The sequence below is a fragment of the Xiphias gladius genome, chromosome 16 (genome assembly GCF_016859285.1).
Source record: "Xiphias gladius isolate SHS-SW01 ecotype Sanya breed wild chromosome 16, ASM1685928v1, whole genome shotgun sequence".
Lineage (NCBI taxonomy): Eukaryota > Metazoa > Chordata > Actinopteri > Istiophoriformes > Xiphiidae > Xiphias > Xiphias gladius.
Window position 1 is genome coordinate 21,128,598 of NC_053415.1, and position 23,389 is coordinate 21,151,986.

At 40.2% G+C, this 23,389-nt stretch overlaps 1 protein-coding gene across 2 annotated transcripts; it reads left to right on the forward strand.

The window, feature by feature from the left end:
• Positions 1–302: 302 nt before the first annotated feature.
• LOC120801907 (pre-mRNA-splicing factor CWC22 homolog) lies at positions 303–23,389 on the forward strand. 2 transcript variants are annotated; one of them, XM_040149239.1, is made up of 20 exons: positions 303–402; positions 2,291–2,347; positions 2,443–2,681; positions 4,151–4,518; positions 5,371–5,625; positions 7,183–7,311; positions 7,757–7,925; positions 8,588–8,641; positions 8,759–8,894; positions 9,785–9,991; positions 10,106–10,168; positions 10,258–10,353; positions 10,751–10,832; positions 11,336–11,396; positions 17,104–17,181; positions 17,502–17,654; positions 17,872–17,999; positions 19,538–19,639; positions 20,400–20,602; positions 22,740–23,389. In XM_040149239.1, the coding sequence occupies exons 2-20, from the start codon at positions 2,293–2,295 to the stop codon at positions 23,222–23,224; spliced, it is 3,063 nt and encodes a 1,020-aa protein (XP_040005173.1). In that variant the 5' UTR covers positions 303–402; positions 2,291–2,292; the 3' UTR covers positions 23,225–23,389. The 2 variants fall into 2 exon arrangements, with proteins under 2 accessions (XP_040005173.1, XP_040005174.1); XM_040149240.1 differs by lacking the exon at positions 303–402 and adding an exon at positions 2,053–2,071.

A 23,389-nucleotide genomic window follows, 5' to 3' on the forward strand; every position in this document is an offset into this window, starting at 1 on the left:
GAAAAACATGCTGTAGAGTGCAGATGCTTTCATTTATCAGTTAACTATACATTTTCTTTAGAGAATTTAGACTTTTCTGGTCCGAATATAATTAAACAGTTATACAGCATTTCGTGTTTCTTTCTTCCTCCATCATAACTCCTTGTTAGTCCGTCCTAACTAACAAAGAAAGGGATTAAAAACACAGCATCCTTGGAGGAGGTAATTCTTATCACCACCAGCGGGCGATAAAAAAAAAAACAAAAAACAAAACACCGCCACCGCCGTTCAGAAATGGAGACTTTTATGGTGAAATCCGGAAGCCATACCTGACCTGGAAGCATTGCTGGTCATTGAAGGAAGTTTTCCGCCAGAAAAAAGACTCTGATTTAACGGAGGGACGAAAAGTCGGGAAGCAGAGCGGTAAGAGGATATTTAAACGTAAAAAAATCAAATAAAAATAGAGACTGCAGAAAGAGTTTATCGAGTCTTATGAAGAGTCACCTATTTTTTTTGCTCCTGCTACCCAATAACTGGAAGTTTAACTAGGTAGAGTGAATGTAGCATTAGCAGATTAGCTAATTGCAGCTGATCCAAACACACATGGCGATACATTTAGGACGTTTTTTGGAAATGTTTTTATAGTTAAAGATTATATTGTTGTATTAATATCTTGCCAAAGCAACTTGAAAATGACTATTTTAGACGTACGGACTATATCCGGTTATTTAACATGGTGTTAGCTCTTCCTGTACGTTAGCTACAGGTAAATCTAAACTCCCTTTAAAAGTTAAAAACACTACCTGAAACTCTCCAGACACTTTTTTTTTGTAAATAATATTTGTATATATACATATCTGTCTCTGAGTTGAGATTTAGGCAGCACTGAAAAATCACATCACAGCACAGCAGTGTGTTGTAGAGCTGGATAGCTAAAATGATCATCTGAGTAATCGATCAGTTGAACGAAAGAATTTTAAATAGAAGCTATATTGTTAATCATTTAATTAGATTTTCAAGCAAAATAATCCAAAAAATTGATTATCCCAGCTTCTCAAATATGGTTGTTTATTTTCTCGATTGGTTGATTAATTGTTTTGTCTACCAGATTTCACAAAAATAGTGAAAAAAAAAACATAATTTCCCAGAGTCAAAAATGATGTCTTAAGGTGTCTTGTTTCTGTTTGAACAAAATATTAATTTTAAAGGGTTATAAACCAACAGCAAGCAGCATTTTTATCACAATTGAGAAGCTGAAACCAGATTTTTTTTTTTTTGCATTTTTGCTTAAAAAAAATCGACTAAAATGAATAATCCATTATTAAAATAGTTGCCGAATAACTTTCGACTAATCGTTGCGATCTAATCTGAAAACATCATCTTTGGATTTAAGGGAATTCTCATCTGCATTTGAAATTTGCACTGCTTGCTAATGTTTTGAAGACCAGATGATAAATGGAGAAATAACCTGAAGATCATTTTTTACCTGCAGCCTTACTTTAGACAATGAATATCCTGTGCCCTGCAAGTCGGCTTGATTGGATTGTCAACGATTTGACCAAAGCCTGGATTTTTTTTTTTTTTTTTAATCCTAGAGAGCTAGCTTCAAGGTTATCTGGAGCATATTGTTCAACAAACAACAAATCTGAAAACCCAACCCCTCAAATGTAAAACTATTCACAGGCAGCTGGATCCTGACCAAGACATTTCAAAGTGAATGTGAGAACATGAAAACTTTGCAGAAATCATCCAAATCTATATGAAGCAACAATCACAGTAAATTTCTTCCTGCTGCTCTATATACTCTCTAGAGCACCAAATGAGAATTAATCCAGCACTGAAAATAATCCCCAAAAAATGCACGTTCTCCTGTTTGAGTAACATTTGATAAATACTACAGAGGCCAACTGTTTTAGGAAATTACTCAACCTGTTTTAAAAATAAAACTGTTATTATGTTTGTGAGGTTTTTTTTTGTTTTGTTTTTTTTTAACATTAATGTCAGATTATGTCCCTACCACAGACACAGAAATCAGAAAGTAAGTGCTGCATCGGAACGTATTGCGAGACAGACTAAAAGCAGAGCTGAAATGGTTAGTGGGTTAATAGATTAGTCCATGAACATAAAAATCAACCATTTTGATAAAAAAGTAATTTGAGTAATTTTTTAAGAAAAAAATGCCCAAAATTCACTGTTTCCAGCTCCACAAGTATGGGTATTCGCCGTTTTTCTCCTTTGATAGCAACTAGATGACCAAGATGACTGTTATTATACATGTCTGTCATAATGAGAAAATGTGCGTGTTATTCAGGTATGGACTCTCCAGGCAGAAATCAAAGTCCCAGTCCTGCGCAGAGAGAACACAGTGGTAAGTAAAACCTGCTGTCACCACTTTATATGGTAATAACAGTAGCAGTACTGGGGGCTGTAGTTTTAATGTTTATCTTCATGTCGTTTCTTCAGGATCTTCAGAGAACGAGTCCAGTCCAGCAGCAGAGAGGCCCCAACAGGCCAGCTCGGTCGAGAGAAGCCCCAAAGACAGGCCGTCCCCTCAGGCCAGTCCTGCAGGCCGCAGCCCTTCTGGGAGCCCCGCCTCTAGCAGCTCAGACGACAGCAGCAGCAGCAGCAGCAGCAGCAGTGATGATGAGGATAAACATCACGGGGCACTGAGGAAGATTAGGAGCAGCGTGGCCCAGATCAAAGTAAGCAGGGACTAATATGGACGTTATTGGCATTTTATGTGTTTGAATACACTGATTACTGTCAATTTCCTGCAGTTGTTAAGTGCCCTGTAATAGAAAGAAGTCTTGAGATGTGCAATCAGGTTCAGTAGTTAGAAAAAGTGACGTTTTATGAACAATGTATTCATGTTATGTTTTAACCATGTAAATTTGTGAATGTGAAGGAATAACAGCCAAACCGCATAAGTAGTAATGTCCCTCCAGGATCCTCCAGTCTCAATAGAGTCTGAATAGATTAGTTTCCACCGTCAAATAGAAGAAATGTGAAGAAAAACTGCTCTGGCAAAAGCATATCTTTAGAAAGCATCTTATGACCCTGATATACACAATAACCCAGACTCATCTCACAAATACTGCAGGGGAGAAATCTGATTACGACGCAGCTGCATCGCAGATCGCAGGTTTTACATTTCCCAGGTTACTGCAATGCATGTAAATAATGTATTTTCTCTCAATTGCTGTTCTCACTAACTTAGTGTCTTATTCGCATGTAAACATAGTCGTTGATTTGGTTTTACTGGTTCTTGTGATGATTGTGGAGTTGGTATTGTTAGGACTATTGAGATCGGAGTTGTTAAAGGAACGGTTATAGATTTTTTGGAAATAAACTTTAGGGCTGTAAGTGACAATTATTATCATTAGATTAATCTTCAGGGTTTTTTTTGTCTTTTTTCGTCTGACCCAGAGTTTGAAACCCAGCGATATTCAGTTTATTAATATAGTGTCAAGTAAGAGGTACATGACCTGGCAGAGACAACAAGCACTTCAGTTATATAAGCCAGAAGACAGAAAAAATTTATTATGGCTGCGTCTTTCTCTTATTGATTACTTAAGTGAAAATACCCTCCTTAATTTTCCAGAGCTCAAGGTGATGTCTTCAAAGTGCTGAAGATATTTAAGTGGCAATGATTTAAGACATGTTTTATTACCCAAAGTAATTTTACAATTCTGGATAGCTGGTCTCACAAAGTTGGCTGGTCTGCAGTGTTAGTTATCATGGCTTTGTTAGACGGACTGGTCTTGGGTTAAATTAAGGTGGCCTGATTCATCAGAAAGACCGGCGAAGAAGATAATGAAAACATCTCTGCTAAATAAAGATGCAGCCGGATGATTGACAGAATCACAAATTGAAGACAGCTGTGTGTCCATTGCTGGCATCTTAGAAATGAACTGCCCCGGCACCTACAAACTTTTACTTACTGTAGAAACTGAGCCAGACTGACTCTAATTTGAACTGGAGCTGCTGCCTTGTCTCTCTTTTTTTCAGCTAAAGTCAGACTTTCAAAATTGGCAGCATGTTTTTTTGTTGGTCCAGTGTTCTCTGTGGAGTTCATGTCCAAGTCCATCCTGCCTGATCCACATCATTTTAACATGTGAAGACCCGAAGAAAACGCTGCTCACACTCTCACACTGTTTGTTTGTTGGTCCAGAGATCCAGGTCCAGGTCCAGAGAGCAAGACAGATCCAGGTCTAGAGAGAGAGAGAGATCCAGATCCAGATCTAGATCCAGGGGGCAAGACACATCCAGGTCCAAATCCAGAGAACAAGACAAATCCAGGTCCAGAGAGAGGGACAGATCCCGGGAAAGAAACGGATCAAGATCCCGGGAAAGAGACAGATCAAGATCCCGGGAAAGAGACAGATCAAGATCCCGGGAAAGAGACAGATCAAGATCCAGAGGAAGAGACAGATCAAGATCCAGAGGAAGAGAGAGATCCAGGTCCAGGGGACGAGACAGATCCAGGTCCAGAGAGAGGGACCGGGACCGGGAGCGCTATGACAGAGGACGCTATGCTAGGTAACACACAGACACAGAGACCCACAAAGCTTGTGATTTGCTTGGCTTGTAGTCACTTTTGTAAGTGACTTTTTATTACTTTAACATTAGAGGATCAATATGTTAAAGATCTTGTGAAACCAAGTCAGAAAACTGCTTATTTTTCATAAACACCCTACACATAAACAAACAACACACACATCGAATTCATCATGAAACATAGAACAGAATACAAAATAAAACAAGCAATAAACATCATCTAAAACAAGGTCTTATGCAGAAAAATTGGATCATTACACAAGATGAAAACACTAAATGTTAAAATAACTTATTTCTATTGACTGCTGTGCCTCAGCCACATTACTGCCTGAAAGTTGACATACAGATTTAATTATACTAAATACAGTCTTACTCATTATACAGATTGTACAGATTTTCTAAAATACATTTAATACATCAAAATCATTAACCCATCTGTCCTCTCTCAATTTCATAAAATAGAAAGATTTTATCTCTGAAAAGCCATGTTTACTTTGAAAAAAACCTGTTTTGAGTGACTTTAACAATCAGAATCAGGATTAAGTTTTGTAAACTTAATATATAACTAGAATACATAATTAATTTATAGCTAATCTGATTTTCTGAGTTTAATTCAAGCCTGGTTTAAGAGCTGAGCGTTCATGACTTAACAACACAGATCTGAAACAATTCACAGTGAAGAAGACAGACATGAAGAGAAAACTATGAGTAGAGCTGTGTGATAATTCATGTGTATCGTTACCTTTGTACAAAAGTCTATTACTAACTTTTAAAGTAATAACACGAGTTACTGAATTATTTGGTCTCATCCTCGTCTTCCTCTGCTCCACCCAGAGATCGCTATGACGATCGTCGTGACGACAGGAACGGGCGTTTTGACCGGCGTACCAATCGGGATGCAGAGCCAGATCACAGGAGGCGCGGCCGCTCCGTTTCCCCTCCGACAGACAGGGAGCCGATGGCGGCCGACGAGCCGCCGGTAAAGAAGAAGAAGGAGGAGCTCGACCCGATCCTGACGAGGACCGGCGGCGCTTACATCCCCCCCGCCAAGCTGCGCATGATGCAGCAGCAAATCACTGACAAGAGCAGGTAAGAGTGTGTTTACTTAGTTCTTTTATAGACACCAGGGTTAAGGGATGGGGTTCAAGTTTATGTTATTCAATCCGAACCCAGTTCTGAATCCGCTCATGGAATCCTAATCCTTTTTATCCAATCTAATAAGTAGTTTGTTTGTTTGATTGGGAATTTAGAAATATACTGTTTTTATTTCACTCAGCACAAAACAAATTTCAACTTTTTTGTTTAACAAAAGATGGAGCTTAATACTTAAGAATGTAGCTTCTTCTGATCACATCAGTAACACAATTGGCCATTTTAATTCTGATTTATGGACCAATTTCCGGAGAAGTATGCCATTGACATTATTTGAAACTACAGTAATTACCTATAAATTATGAACCATGGACATTGTACTGTGTTGAAGAGTTGTAGGGCTTTCACGACATACTTTGTCCCTGCTCTGTGACGTTCATTAACCCTGCCCTGACTCTGTTTTTCCTTTTGCTGTGTTGGCTCCTCAAGGGGTTTCTTTGCTGCAGCTGCAGAAGCTGCAGTAAAAACAACACGGTGAAAATAATACTAATTCCACTCTATCATTCACTGAATATCAATTGAAATAAAAATTGCTGGTGTTTTGCACAACACACTAAACGATACCTGAAGGTGAACTTGTTGTTGCACTGCTACAGGACACATAATCTCAAAAATTCCACAAGTTCTTACTTTAACATGTGGAACATGTAGAAATTTAAACAATGGATTTGTCGTCCCCCCCTTAGTTGTGAGTACCCTCCCACAAATTTTGCACTTTGCAGTTGTTTGATTGACTGTGAAGCTTTTAAGTTTTGTTTTTGAGTTCTAGCACTTTTGTTTCCATCATCAGTCTTTTTTTTAAATACATGCCTATGCCTTAACTGTCAGAGAGTGGGGCAAAAGAGACACATATGAGACCATGAATAAAAAATTTCATAAGGGATTCATTGGCTGCAGAGCTTAATAAATCTGGGTATTTTACCAACTAGGAACCGGATCCAAAATGTTGGAGCCCATCTCTACGAGGATAAAAACCATCCTGGTGTTTTAGTTTAACTCCAAACCTGTTTACTTTCTGTTCCTGCTTAGCATTTTCCTTGAGGAGACCTGAAGTTTGAGACTTACTGCAGAAAGAAAATCAAGTCGAGTTGTTATTGTGTGGTAAATCGGTTGAGTGGGATGGATTTAACGATGCTCTGACAGAAAATAAAACCTAGACTACGAACTAAAATCAAACGCAAGCACTTTTTAAATAAAAATGTGAATCGTAATTTATTGCACTAAAAGATGTACTGTTTCGAAATACAATACTATGTTCCATCATTTTACCAACACCTGAACGCACCACCCTGACAGACTGTAAAACAGTCCCTGCACGCAAATGCATAAAATGTAACCTCTGAGCAGCAGTTTTTATTGAACTCACTCTGCTTAGCTTTGATCAATTCTGTTCTGACTCTGTATCTGAGATGTGTTACCGAAATCATGACTGTTTATTTAAACGTCACCCTATAATCTTTGCGTGTTGTCCCTGATGCCCCGCCTCCTGTGCAGCCTGGCCTATCAGAGGATGAGCTGGGAGGCTCTGAAGAAGTCCATCAATGGTTTGATCAACAAAGTCAACGTGTCCAACATCGTCAACATCATCCAGGAGCTGCTGCAGGAGAACATCGTCAGGGGGAGGTGAACAATGACACACACCCATAAACAAATGCACATTAACACTCAATGTTCAAATATAAACATCTTTGACAGCAAAGTTAACATTATAGTTAGTTACTAAAATCACCTCACAGACACTTGAGGGTTTAGTGTTAGAAATTATTGTGACAATTGAAGTGAAAGTGAGTTGTAGTTGTTTCAAATGTATTCAACGATGTAAATTTAAAGATAAAACTTACAAATTTGAGTGCTACCCATATAGTACAACACAGGGCTCTCCGTCATTTTTGGACACCTGTCAACTAATTTCTTGTCTTTGTCAAAGTTGCGCCTCCTGACTAGTGTGACTGATTATAGAGAATTTTTTTTCTCTTCCGCCCCACAAGAGAAAAAAATTGTGGAGGTCATGTGCTGTCTGACTGACTTCCCCTGTAACTGCCTCCCTGTCTTCTTGTGTGTCTGTCAGGGGTCTGCTGGCTCGCTCAGTGCTTCAGGCTCAGGCAGCTTCTCCGATCTTCACTCACGTTTATGCCGCTGTCGTTGCCATCATCAACTCTAAATTCCCTCAGATTGGAGAGCTGATCCTCAAACGCCTCATCCTGACCTTCAGGCGGAGCTATCGCCGTAACCTCAAGGTACCTGTCCAACTACCTGACTTTTTACCCATCTGCCTGACAGTCAGAGGAAGAAAAACATGCACCAGGTGCTGACAGCTTCTGGTTTGTGATTGAAATAGTAGAATAGTAGATAACAGTGTTGATTTGTGGATTGGTAGAATATGAATGGCTGAAAATGTTGATAATGGATACATTTTCAGCCCTAAAAGACTAAACATGAATAGTTGTGTGACTCTGTTTTCCTGGTGGCAAAAAAAGCAGTGCAAGTAGCGCTCCCATAGTTCAATATTTTTTCTTTGGTATTTTTCTTGGGTTCATTAAATCCCTGCAGCCATCTGAAAGCAGCGGGACAGATATGGTGATAAATTTGTAGCCCCCGATTTTAGAACTGCCGCGACACAACACAGTGCCATTATGCAGGGCTGTCGACTACTGTTACCTTCATTTAATCACATGCACATGCTTTCCAGCTAATTTTTAGCGACTGTGGCATTTCATTTTGTCATCTAGAGGTGTATTATGATGGAAGATTTGAAGAGGCTGGTAAAACTCTTGAGTCTGTCATTGGGTTCAATGACAACAACATTAAATTTACTATTCTTGTTATAATTTGTAGTAGTAGCAGGAATTAGCAGTAGTTCCAGTGATGTATTAAAACCAGTCTGTCTTTTGTTTTCCAGCAACAGTGCCTAACAGCCTCAAAGTTTGTGGCTCACCTCATCAACCAGAATGTGGTAGGTAGCGCTATCTGACCTTAATATTAATGGAGGGTTTGAGTGTTGATGCTCAGCTCTGTGTTTACTTCTCTTTCTCTCTCTTTCTCTGTCTGCTTCGGTGACTCTCGCCCCCAGGCCCATGAGGTTTTGTGTCTGGAGATGCTCACACTGCTGCTGGAGCGACCCACTGACGACAGCGTGGAGGTCGCCATCTCCTTCCTGAAGGAGTGTGGACTCAAACTGACTGAGGTCTCCCCCCGAGGAATAAACGGTACACTGCAGCTACAGCTGTTAAGTCATCATCATGATTAACTGATCATTTCAGATGTAACTGAGATGATCAGTTAATCATTTAATTCAATTATCACAAACAAACACGCGGAACATTCTTTGGTCCAGCTTTTTAAATTGGAGGATTTGCTGCTTTTGTTATATCACTGATTTGATTTTAATTTGAATGTCCTCTATCTATCGCACCTTTTATAGTCTTAGAATTGCAAGTATTCAACTGTAATGTAATTCAAAATTACGTCATTAGTTCCTTTCTTTACAAGAATCGGTAGTTTCCCCACGCCTTACAATATTTTCGCAAGAAACTCGAAAAAAAATAAATAAATTTGGTCAATCACTTCCTTTTTCCTCATTAAATGTGGGGCAGTGGCCTGAATGCTGGAGAATCAGACTTGTGACCAAAAGGTTTGCAGTTCAATCCCTGCAATCTGGGTGCAGCACTCCCTTATTTCCTCTGCGGAGGTGCCCTTGAACAAAGTCGTTTCCTGTGAAAAGGTCAACAGATAGGTAGTGAAACTATCTTGGGTAAAAAAAAGTAAAAGAAATGTAAATAGTCCAGTTCAGAGCCACTGTTAAGAGAGAGGTCCAGTAAAATCAAACTTCAGCTTTAACAAACCTGTTTCATTAAAAAAAACATTACCACATCTGGGACTTTGTTTGCCCATAAGTTGTCTTCTCAGGCAGAGCTTCCTCTCAGATTCTTCCAAGAAGTAACCATGTCACCAAAATATTTCTAGCCTTAAAAATATGAACTCAACAAGCTCAACCTGATTGCTTAAACTAAACAGTTTTGAATTTGTACGAGAAAAAAAAATACAAGATAGATCCCGAATATCAGCACAATTGATGCCTGTGTGTCTGTCTTTTCAGCCATATTTGAGCGTCTCAGGAACGTCCTCCACGAGTCGACCATCGATAAGAGGGTCCAGTACATGATTGAGGTGATGTTTGCCATCAGGAAGGACGGTTTCAAAGATCATCCAGTGGTCCCAGACGGCCTGGACCTGGTGGACGAGGATGACCAGTTCACTCACATGCTGCCGCTGGATGACGAGTACAACACCGAGGACATCCTTAGTAAGGCCTGGAGAGGGGGGGTGGGGGTGGGGGGGTGTCTGCCTGGCTCTACAACTCTATCTGCCGAAATGATTATGTATATGTTAGTCCTAACGTGTGTTTGTTTTCGCTCAGATGTGTTTAAGATGGACCCAGACTTCCTGGAGAACGAGGAGAAATACAAAACCATTAAAAAAGGTGAGAATGTGCATAAACATCACACTCTGTCCAATCAGCTGCCACCTCCTTCACAGTTTAACCAATCTGCTGCCACCTCTTCCTGACAGATATCCTGGACGAGGGCAGCAGCGATTCGGGGGAGGAGGGAGATGGCAGCGATGAAGATGAAGACGATGAAGATGAGAACGAGGAGGGGGGAGAAGGTGAGACAGACTGGTCGACCTGATGAACATTCAGAGGTTTTTTTTCCACTGGTTTTTCTTCTCAGCCGATGAAAACAGATGTATAATGTTGCGTGTGTCTCTGAAGCAGCTTTGTCTAGTCTGATTAAATAACCCTGATGATGTTATGGTGATGCCTCTGGGGTAATACAAATATTAAAAAGAAAGTATGTGTTTCTGGAGCCTTGGAGTTTGAAAGGCATAGGTGTACAAGGCAGGAAGGTCAAACAAAAAAATGTTGTATAGTGGCATTATGGGAAATGTAGGACCCAGTGTTTTTGGAGCATGACCAGTACTAGAGACCAGAAGTCAGGATTTCTGGGCCTCATCTTCCAGCGACCTTAAAGATGCCCCCTCTCTGTCTGTGTCTCTCTCTCAGATGAGAAGGTCACCATCTTGGATAAGACAGAAGTCAACCTGGTTGCTTTCAGAAGAACCATCTACCTCGCTATTCAGTCCAGGTACACACACAGACACACACACGCACACACACGCACACACACGCACACACACACACACACACACACACACACACACACACACACACACACACAAATGTGCGTGCTCCTAAAAATACACACTCACAGTCACACAGTTGCTGGCTCAGTTGTCTCTTGGGGAATTGGCAGTTATTTACAGCTCTTTTTATAATTGATGGACTTGGACTAATATTTAAAGCTGTGTGTGTGTACTATAATTGTGAGGACCCGTTTGAGTTTTAAACCATCGAAGTGAGGACATTTTGGCTGGTCCTCACTTTCTGACACACATTTAAAGGGTTCCTTGAGGGTCAAGACTTGGTTTTAGGGTTCAGGTTAGAATTACAGAAATTACACACAAGCAGTAACACACAGACACATTTCCAAAAACACACACACACACACACACACACACAAGCTCACTGATGTACAGTTATTGACTGATTGACTGACTGATTGATTGATTGATTTTTTTTTTTCTTTAGTTTGGACTTCGAGGAGTGCGCCCACAAACTGATCAAGATGGACTTTCCTGAGAGCCAGACGGTGAGTCCACACACGCACAAGAACGCACACACTCACACACACACACACGCACACACACTTGGCTGATGTAAAAGGCTTCAGTGATGCAATCACACACATTAATGAGGATAAATGTGAAAACTCTTCTCTTTCTCTCAGTTTTCCACCTCTGAGGACTGAGCTTCCCCACACAGGATTAATCTGAAAACTCTAGTGACTCTGAAGTATGATGAATAAAACAAGCTCACATACGGTACAGTCGTCGTCAGCGACAACAGCTTGACACAAAATCTAGAGCTGAACCAATTAGTCAATCAAGAGAATTAAACCGCAACGGTTGAGACAATCATTTAAGTGGGGATGAAATTTAAGACGATAATTATGTCAAATAATACAGAGCCCAGGCTGCGCACAAATGGACGCCACTTAAAATCTAGTTCTCGTTCGTAAACTTGCGAAAATGCAACGTCTTCGGCTGCTCCCCCCGCGGTCAACTCACTGCCCCCTCTTCCCCAACAACACCTGGTACATTTTACACAGCCATATGGAGCTTGTTATGCTAACAGCAAATTGTAATAAGGGAGCCAAAAAAGAAAAACTAATGTAATTGTACATAACGGTTGAGCATAATTATCAGCTTAACTTTATTGAATTCTTGTAGACTTTGGGGCTGAGAGTTTTTGGGGGCTTTTTGGCATCTTTCTAAACTATGGAGTCTCAGGGTTTAACCATTGATGAGTTCAAAATTATGTGAACTTATTCTAATGGCTTTTGTAGCCTGTACATGCTGGTCAATAAGGAGATGAGGTTGTTGTTAATTATTCTACATATTAAAAAAAATAGGGCTTTCATTATCAATTAATATGCTGTTAAATATTTTTGATTAATTGCTTAGTCTGTAAATTGTCAGAAAATAGTCCAAGATGACGTCTTTAAATTTGCTTTTTTCGTCCAACTAACAGTCCTAAACCCAAAGATATTCAGTTTATCATATAAAACAGTGAAAAGCAGAAAATTCATGAAGTTAAAATCAGAGAATGTTTGGCATTTTTTACTCAGAAAATAACTTAAATGATCAGTCGAATATCAAGATAGTTTTCTGTTGATTGACAAATTGATTAATTGACTAATCGTTGCAGTGCTGTATAAAAAATGGACCAAGCTTATTGCAAACAATGTTGGACTAAATTAATTTATTCTTTATTAAAGGCATGGAGAAGGCTTCAAATATTGGTGTTGTATTAGAAAAATAAACTTGTTAATATTGTCCACTTCACAATTTTCCATTTGTAAGATTAATATTATTGGTTATCGTATTGGTATCAGCCTCAACCAACATCTAATTATCGGTTAACATTATCGGCCCTAAAATTTCCATATCTCTACATTGATTTTATTTATTAAACAAAAATACCAAACTGGTTCCAGCTTCTGAAAATGTGAGGAAGAACATCTTTCAAGGACATTGCTGACCAGAGGGTGGCGCCGATAATCAAGTTGCCTATTTGATAACTGACGGATGCAGAAGAGATTTTTTTTGAGGTGTTTCCGTGTGGATGGAGAGCTTTAGAAAACCGTGGTTTCCACATTAGTGTTAACATGCTGCCTGTGTGTCTGTTGCGTGTTAATAGCTCACATCTGTGTGTGTTTGTGTGTGTGTGTGTGTGTGTGTGTGTGTGTGTGTGTGTGTGTGTGTGTGTGTGTGTGTGTGTGTGTGTGTGTGTGTGTGTGTGTGTGTGGTCCTGCGGCCAGGTTATGTAACAGTAATAGTTGCTTTCAGATGTTGACAGTTGCAGGTCAGCTGTGTGCATGTGTGGGGAGGGAAAAAAAATCATGTGTTAAGAGGACAATCAGCTCTGTGTTGGCGTTGTTGTTTGTATCTTTCTGAGGACCAGCTTGTGTGTTTGATTATGTGTGGCTCCGCTACACGTCTTCAGACAGAGGTGGACAAAAGGAGCGTCTCGTTTCTAGCTGGCGGGCATTGATCTTGTCCGATGAAACGAAAACTGTCGCCGTCGGATTTTATCAGCAATGCCAGAGTTGGTTGAAAACAGTGACGGTTTATAACAAGATGGGCCCCTTGGCACAGACTGGTAAAAGGCCCCCCACCCCTCCTACACTGGACCCCGACTACAAACATCAAGGTCGTCATTTGTAGTGTCTCTCTAGTTCGAATTCTAGTTTTGTGTCTCCTTGTGGTTGTTTTGAGTGTCGTCATGGTTGTTGTTCCTCTCTGCGGTCGTTTTGCATCTATTTGTCCCCACCTTCTCACTCTGTACCTGAAGATAAACATCAGGACACGGAGAAGTGTTGGACTCTGCATATGTGTTTATGATTGTACTGCTGAAATGATAGGTCATTTAATTGCTTACTTGACCGACAGAAAATTAAACTGCAACAATTTTGATGAGAGACTGATTGTTAAAGTCATTTGCCAAACATTCCGTGGTTTAATCCTCTGTATTTTTAGGATTCGCTGCCTTTCTTTGTTTTATAGTACTGTAAATAGATATCTTTGGGTTTGGGACTATTGGTCAAGCAAAACAAGATATTTGAAGACATCACCTTGGATTCCGGGAACTGTTGATTCTCATTTATTTTCTTTACATTTGGGGTAGATTATTTAGTGATGTAGTGAGATTAACTGACAGAGTTACTTTAACCAGAAAGTTTACGAACTTTTTTGTGTAAAAGTTGTCACAACTCTGGCCAATTAGTTTTATTTGTCTTTTAAATATTTAAGTGTGCTCTAGTTCAGTAACTGAACACTAAGTAGAGATCAAGTGGTGTGAATGATGATTCATTTCGGAGTTTATGATTCATGATATCATCACCTGTTCATGTTTAAATTTTTTACGCAGAGAAAGAAGTGGTTTTTGTGACATGAATCGTAAGTGTAGCTGCATCTGACGCCACGGAGAACGTGTGAGGGAACACCTGCTGTTCACTGCAGTGGTGGTCCTCGCGAGTGTACTGAAACTAAATGTGTGTGTGTGTGTGAGAGAGGTCAGAGCTGATGACCTTGTCAGCCAGAGTTTCATCAGCATCAGGACTGAATCACTCAACACAACAGCTGGAACACACACACACACACACACACACACACACACACACACACACACACACACACACACTCTCTCTCTCACACACTCTCTGAAGATGTTTATCCTCTGACATATTTTTCTCTCTGCTTCAAATGCACTCAACAGCCGCACAGACTGGGGTGTCTGTTGAAGAAAAAAACACATTTCCATTGAACCGCGAAGCTTAAAAGCAAGACCCCCGAAAGTGTCTCACGTTCACTGATCAGAACAAAAAGAAAGATGAAGACTTCTCAGCTGACCGCAGCCTCATTTCTTAATAACTCTCAATCTCAGATGTCAGAAGCATTTTCGAATAGCATCTCCTCGAAGGCTTTTAAATTGTTTCCCAGGCAAGCACACTGCAACAGTAAGAGCTCTTGGTAAGGTGCAGCAACTGATGTTGTGACACAAAGCGTGTCTTTTTCATGCAAAGCCTCTCTCACCTTTACTTACCTTTAGCTTTCTGCGGCGCCGAAGAGAATGGTCAGTCCACTTAAATGTAATGTGGCTTATTTAAATCCTTCTATATCAACAAGACATTGAGTCTACAGCCACACCAGCGGCTCTGCGAGTTTGTACTTAGGTACAGTGAAGCTTTGCGCTAAATGCTAACCAGTGACCGTGCTCCCCAGTGATGCTGATGTTTAGCAGGTACAGTGGTCACGATGTTCACCGTCTTTATTTAACGTAGTAGCAGGCTAACATTGGCTAATTCGCACTAAATTAAAAAGTATAAAGTGAGTTAGTTTCGCAGTTACTTAATCATAAATACATAAAGTACTGGACAAAGTCAGATCTTGATGGCTGGATTAAAAGTCAGCAGCGCATCAAAGTTCTTAAAAATCATCCTGAGAGAGACACAAATGTCTGTACAAAATTTAATGACAATATATGCTATAGTTGTTGAGAAATTCAAGTCTGGACCAAAGTGGTGGACCGAACGAGCAACACTGCCATCCCTAGAGCCATTCCGCTAGCACGGCTAAAAAGACATAAATCACAAAGCGTAGTTGTTGTGAACCGCACAATAGAAATGTTTTCTACATGAAATTGTGTGAAGCGTGAAAATGAAGCTCAGAATCCAGTCACCAGGCCGCAGCTTTTAACTTGCTGCCTTTTATCATTCATGTCACTGGGTGGAAGTCAGCACGAATTAAACCGAAAATTAAGCTGTAATGGTTCTTCTTAATTTTATGAATATAAATGTCATCAGTTGTGGATCTCACTCTGTCATTTCTGAATTAGACCTATTGTATATAGTATGCATGTAGCAAACAACATGCAACATAAAAAGAAAAGAAAAGAGAAGATAAGGAAACTGAAAGCAAAACAGGACGGTTTCATTTCAGCCAAAAAAGATTAATATATTTTTTTTGAGAAGTGGGAGAGGAGGAGGATGACACCAGAAACTGGCAGATCAATTACACAAATCAAATGTTTAGTTATTTTTTGTTTGCTTTACGTGTTAGTTTGGTTAGTTTTGGGTTCTTCCTGCGGAATCTGGAGTGTCTTAACTCTCTTAGATTCCTGTGAGTAAGAAGGAGGAGTTGTTCATCTAAAAGCATCTGAAATTATGGTGCCTCATATTAAGAAGGTTCATAAGAATTTTTCTATAAATGTAGGTCAGGTCACAATCTGAACATGTGTGTGTTATATCAGAGAGACACTGTCATCACAGCTGCTCTCTACACATCACACACACGATCAAAACAAATCAGCTCTAGCTGTTGTTTCTTCTCAGGTTGATGTGATGCCGCCAGACCTCGCTTTGGCACCACTTTGGAAGTAACCCACCACTGGGATTTTACACCCCACTGCTGCTCTCCAGTTCAGATAATTTGAACCCTAAACCCCATCTAACACTGAGCTGTAACAGGGACCAATCAGATCACAGCTGACCGAGAAGCTTAAATGTGAACAAACGGTCCAGATATGTTTAATGTTTTTAAAATGGGAAATCCACTGCCCAATCTGCTTCTTATTGAAGAAGCAACATCTGGCTTATCTTGAATACTCCCCCTTTACAAATTCAAAATATGCATTCAAACCTGACATCCAACCTCCATGGGACCCTGCGACCACTCACGCATTCGTCCCTCTCACAGCTCTGTCAGATCATTTTTCCAGTGCTACTCTGTGTCTCCCCGTCTAAACCACCGTGTTTCAGCTGTTTTAATGTCTAGATATAACATCTGACGGTCGCCTACAGTTCATAGAACCATGGCTGTTTATTAACGTCCATACCGGCTGGCAACATTTCGCTCACGCAACCCAACGCGTCCTTTTTGCCGTAATGGCTACTTCAGTTCCCCCCCAAACTGTCCACCTTCACTGTATGCTGAGATGGTGTTTCAGAGCTTTTTGAACTTCGAGCTTAACGTTTAGCTTAAGAGAGACTTCAGAAGATGCAGCGGAGAGTGGCGGTGTAGGGGATATGAGTGAATGGTAGATGGTGTAAATTCGCCAAAGTGTAACACACACTCAGTCTTGTATATACCATACCGTCCACACTTTTTGACAGTTGACTGCTGAGCTTATATATATGATATATATATATATTTTTTTTTTTTTTTAATTATCATTATTTTCTTTTGGTATATATGTATTCTCTGTATTAATGACAGATTTTATGTTTTCGTGAACAGAAGGAGCTGTGTAACATGATCCTGGACTGCTGCGCACAACAGAGAACCTACGAAAAGTTCTTTGGTCTGCTGGCCGGGGTGAGACACACTCACACACACATACACACACACACACACACACTTTGGGTTTATCATACTTGCAAAATTACAAAGAAAAAAACCCACATTTTCTCTCTTCTGTCTTGTGGTATCTGTTCTGTCAGATAGTTATGGTTTTATATGTCCACGTTCTCTCAGACTTAGTTTGTGGTTTGCTCATAGTATCAAGAAATTACTTCCAAAAAAGTCTGCAGCAACACAATTATCGTTTCTGTGGATAGTCCAAACCATTGTGAACCACGTGTTAACACGTGTGTGTGTGTGTGTGTGTGTGTGTGTGTGTGTGTGTGTGTGTTCAGAGGTTCTGTCTGCTGAAGAAGGAGTACATGGAGAGTTTTGAGGGGATTTTTTCAGAGCAGTACGACACGATTCACCGACTGGAAACCAACAAACTGAGGAACGTGGCCCGACTGTTTGCTCACCTGCTCTACACAGACTCTGTTCCATGGAGTGTAAGCACACACACACACACACACACACACACACACACACACACACAGGCACGCACCAACACGTCCATTAAGTTTTCTCAAGTCTGACCGAACTAGAGTTAATCACACATGAAGCTGGTGTTTTCTCTTTAATTGAATTTCCTTATAATCACCCCCTCTCACTCCCTTCTCCCTCTCGCTCTCTCTGTGCTGTGTCCTGTGAATGTCTCTCGACCAGGTGTTGGAGTGTATCAGGATGAGTGAGGAGACCACGACGTCGTCCAGCAGGATCTTTGTGAAGATCCTTTTCCAGGAGCTCTGTGCCTACATGGGCCTCCCCAAACTCAACCAGAGGCTCAAAGACCCGTACACACACAGACACACACACACACACACACACACACACATACACACACACAGGACATTCATCACAGAGAGTACTGGGACTGTTTTATTAAAGCCATACTCCATCTGCTAGATTCTCAGTGTATTTTCAAAACATTCATCAGTCTTTCAAAAAGCTGATAAACTGGTTGCTGAAGTTTTGTGTCCATATTCAAAGATAAATGTCTCTTCTGTTGTGCGGGACAGTAAAATACGATCACTTAATCATTTGAACACATTTACAACAATGATTATTATGTTAGCATTTAAGGACTACAGTTCCCAGTAGCAGCCAAAGGTTAGACAAGTTACGGCTTTTTAGAAATATGACAGAAATCTGAGGACAAAAAGTAACAGCATGGATTTAATATGAACAAGAAGGTTTTAGGGAAAACAACAATTCTGAGGGCTCAGGATAAAAAAAAAAAAAGTCAGAAAAAGAATAAGGAGAATGTGTGATTGGCTGTAGGTTTCAGCTGTCACTGAGCTGCTGGTCCTTCTACTGGCTGGGAGAGTAAACGAGCCAAATTACGGAGGCATGATGACGACTGGAGAGTGTGTGCTGTTGGTTACTGAAGAATAAAACAAAACACACACCAAAGTGTTATTAAGGTGTAACTTCTCTTTGTGTGTGTGTGTTCAGAGGTTCTGTCTGCTGAAGAAGGAGTTGGAGAGTTTTGAGGATTTTTCAGAGCAGGACACGATTCACCGACTAAACCAACAGTTTGCTCACCTGCTCTACACAGACTCTGTTCCATGGAGTGTAAGCACACACACACACACACACACACACACACACACACACACACACACAACACACAAAGACACACACACACACACACACACACACATACACACACACAGGACATTCATCACAGAGAGTACTGGGACTGTTTTATTAAAGCCATACTCCATCTGCTAGATTCTCAGTGTATTTTCAAAACATTCATCAGTCTTTCAAAAAGCTGATAAACTGGTTGCTGAAGTTTTGTGTCCATATTCAAAGATAAATGTCTCTTCTGTTGTGCGGGACAGTAAAATACGATCACTTAATCATTTGAACACATTTACAACAATGATTATTATGTTAGCATTTAAGGACTACAGTTCCCAGTAGCAGCCAAAGGTTAGACAAGTTACGGCTTTTTAGAAATATGACAGAAATCTGAGGACAAAAAGTAACAGCATGGATTTAATATGAACAAGAAGGTTTTAGGGAAAACAACAATTCTGAGGGCTCAGGATAAAAAAAAAAAACAGAAAAAGAATAAGGAGAATGTGTGATTGGCTGTAGGTTTCAGCTGTCACTGAGCTGCTGGTCCTTCTACTGGCTGGGAGAGTAAACGAGCCAAATTACGGAGGCATGATGACGACTGGAGAGTGTGTGCTGTTGGTTACTGAAGAATAAAACAAAACACACACCAAAGTGTTATTAAGGTGTAACTTCTCTTTGTGTGTGTGTGTGTGTGGGGGGGGGGGGGGTTTGTGTGTGTGTGGGGGTTTGTGTGTGTGTGTTTCAGGACTCTGCAGCCCTTCTTTGAAGGTCTGTTTCCTCGTGATAATCCCAGAAACACTCGCTTCGCCATCAACTTCTTCACCTCTATTGGACTGGGAGGACTGACGTAAGAGACAAACACAAACGCACAGTGTATACACACTTACACAACGTGTCCAAAAGTATGTGGACACCTGAACATTGTAACAATAGTAGTGATAGGATTATAAATGTACAAATTTAAGTCATCTGACAATATTGTCCACAGTGTGGCCCAAGAGATGAGATGCCTTTTAAAGGTTTTTTGTTTTTAGAAATTTTACAGAGAGTCATAAAAAGTCTGAAGGTCAACACAAAACAAGGTTATGTTTGGAAGCAACAGAAGAAACTTGCTTAATGAATGTGGTGATGAGACAATGAGCAACGTTTTTGAATGATCCATTTGACTGTTGCTAAGCTCTTTTAAAAAAAAAAATAAGACCACACTTTCTGTAATAGGTACCTAAACATTCTAACTCTCCCAGATAATAAGGCAATTTGAGTCCGAAAGTTAACCAAATGAGTACAAAAATAAAATAAGACAAAGACTAGATCTCCTTTTTTTTTTTTTTATAACAGACAGAAATTGTGTATGAATGCAAGGATAGTATTTATGTAAAATTTTAATTGATTTATTTCATTTTATTACCAAAAAATCAATTGAATTCTGAATGTTTTGGGCCTTTCCCCAAATTCCACAAAGTTCAAAGCACACTATTGTCTAAAATATTTTTGTCTGGTGTAATTTAGGAGTCTATATTCACACAGACAATGATCAAAGAAGGCTGTATTGTCCATCAGTGTGTACATACGTATATTTCACTCTTGGTTTTCTCACTCTCTCTCAGGGACGAGTTGAGGGAACATCTGAAAAACGCTCCAAAGATGATCATGACTCAGAACCAAGAAGTGGAATCCTCTGACTCCTCCTCGTCCTCTTCATCCTCCTCTTCGTCATCGGATTCCTCCTCCTCAGACTCCTCTAGTGAATCAGATTCAGACTCCTCAGACTCGGACTCCTCCAGCAGCAGCAGCAGCAGCAGCAGCTCAGGTACACCTGTATTTATTCACTGAACTTAAATATGTCCTGGTGTACAGGACGAATTACCTTGCTGCCTGAGGGATTCTGGGAGATGAAGTCCTGAACTGATTAGCCCCGATCTTAAATGTGTTTGACCCGAACAAACCTTAAAAGAGAGAGGACCGGACCTCCAGGTTTTGTTCCAGAAGTAAGAAAACCTCATTCAGTATCCTTTTGATAGTTGTGGCTATGCTAATAACTAAAAATCCAGGCTCGGAGCAGAGCCTCTCTCAACAGTATGTCGTGTCACTCGCTCCAAATGTTTAGATAAGGGCGGTAATTTAAAACAAAAAAATCCCCCCAAAAAAACCTAATATTGTTGTTTACTTAATATTTCTTGTTTTTAGCCGCATGATGTGATATCATGAGTTGTCTATTAACATGCAGCCTTTATTTATTAATATATTTCTTACCCTTTTGTAATTTTGTAATTTCTCCAGTAAGTGCAAACTCAACACTTCCTCCATGTTTATCTGTTGTGTCAATAAACTCAGTATGTCCATTTCCACAGCACTAATTCCACTTTGCCCGTTTCCCCCCAAGGGCATTTAGTTAACTGAACACTTCCTCCAGAGATTTCACGTTAAAAGTTAGAAGAAATGGCTGCAATTAATAAGAGTATGAAAAAATAATTTCTGTAAAAACAAAATTACTGAGAGCAGCAGAGTGGTGAGTATAACACGACTCTGTTTTTGTACTCATGAGTTAGTGGAAATTTACATTATAGTGAACTTACCATGTGAGCCGTTGTAGCAGGTCACGGGTAATTCTCGGGAGTTGGCCATTATTTGAATACAGGCTTTTATTTGAGAATTTATGGTGAGTAATAATGTCCCAAGAAACTAATTAAAAAAAAAAAAAAAATTATAGACATGATTAAAAGTCCTGTTTTGCCCTCTTGCACCAACAATAGAACATTCTGTAGCTAAATGGGCATTGGGAACTCAGAGGATAAAAAGATTATTTTCTAACTAATTTAACATCTATGAATCAAATTCTTAAATTCATTTAATCTATTTTTTTAACATAGGCTACTGATATCCTAAAATATTTTCTCCTGCAGTGATTATGATCACCAGATTGGATCCGGGGGTCTTAGACATAATGACACAGAGCTGACACCTCTGACAGTAAAACAAGATCAGACTAGTCCCGATTAGACTGAGTGTTGATTGGACCTGGTTCAGGTCTTGGTTCCTTTAAAAAACCGAGTGGACCTGTGCAGACCTGTAGCCTGGGGCATCAGGACGTGAACTCAGTTGTATCTTTAACGGGGCCTCTGCAGGTCTTGAAAAGTTATGAGGTGTTTTTGTATCTGATTGGAAGCCGTTGGGCGACGGTAGACTCTTGTAAAGTAAAAGTTGTATTCTGTAAGTGCTGTGCAAAGGCAGCTGGTCTTGCTTGAAGTTCTTGAAGATGTATCGCCTCTCATCCGAAAGAACTGAAGGTTGCTTGAAGTTCTTGAAGATGTTTCGCCGCTCATCCGAAAGATTAGAGGCGAAACATCTTCAAGAACTTCAAGCAAGTCCAGTTGCCTTTGCATAGCACTTATACCATGAACTGGATGACTGAGAATCTTCACAGACCTAAAAGTGGGATTTGTTTTGACAGGGGATTGTGCTGCAGGAGGCTGTTTAATCTTTTTTTTTTTTTGGTGGAGTTTCAGTCAGAACCAGCAGACCTGTAACAAACACTGTCAGTACTGCTTCAGTAGCTAGGAAGATCATATGTGCATGATTGACGAGTTGATTTTAGTGAAAACTTAAAGGAAATATTTTCAAATTTGGTGACTCCATCCATCCATTTTCTACTATCCAGGTACAGGATTAAGTAAATTTAATATATCATTAGGAATAAATGTTGTATACTGCTGGGGGGTACTGAAAAAATGTGATACAATAATAAATTATTCTAGACTATATCGTCCAGACTGATTTTTCATACTTCGATTGTGAATTAAATTACATTCTATGTGATATTGAAAATGTTTGAAGAAGTCTTAAATTTAACCTAGTGAACCTGCAGGAACCCTGTTTATAAAGAACTGGGCAGCGAGTGATGGATTAATACAGAGATGAGTGATTTATTTATTCCTCTTGTCCTCCAGACTCAGACACCAAACAGCGGAAGAAGAAGAAGAGAAAAGAACAAAGTGAGGAGAAGAAGAAGAAGAAAGAGAAGGACAAGAAGAAGAAGAAGGAAAAACCCACTGACAAGAAGCGAACCAAACACAAGAATGATGATGACGGGGAATATGACAGTAATGACGAGAAGCAGGCGAGGAGGGACGGGAAAGGCCGTGCACGTGAGGTGGAGGAGCGTGAGCGTGCACGTGAGGGCGCCCGCCGGAGCAGACGAGACGAAAGAGCAGAAGAAGAAGAGCAATACAAAGAGGAGGAGAGGAGGCGAAAAATGGACGTTGAAGGCAGGCAAAGAGACGGCGAGAGGGAGAGAGAGAGAGACAGGGGGAGGGAAAGAGAGCGAGAACGAGCGAGGGAGCGAGAGTATGAGGAGAAGAGAGAGAGGGAGAGAGAGAGGAATAAAGAGAACAGAGACAGGAACAGAGAGAGAGAGGAGAGGAGGAGGAGATAAAACTCCTCATCCCTCTGTCCTGAAGCAGCAGTAGTGGACTGATGACTGACAGACCAGTGAATCTTTTCCTTCTGTCATCCCTCTCTTCTTCACCCCATCCTGTCGCTGATGTTTTGGATTTCGGGACCTCTCTCTCTCTCTCTCTCTCTCTCTCTCTCTCTTTCT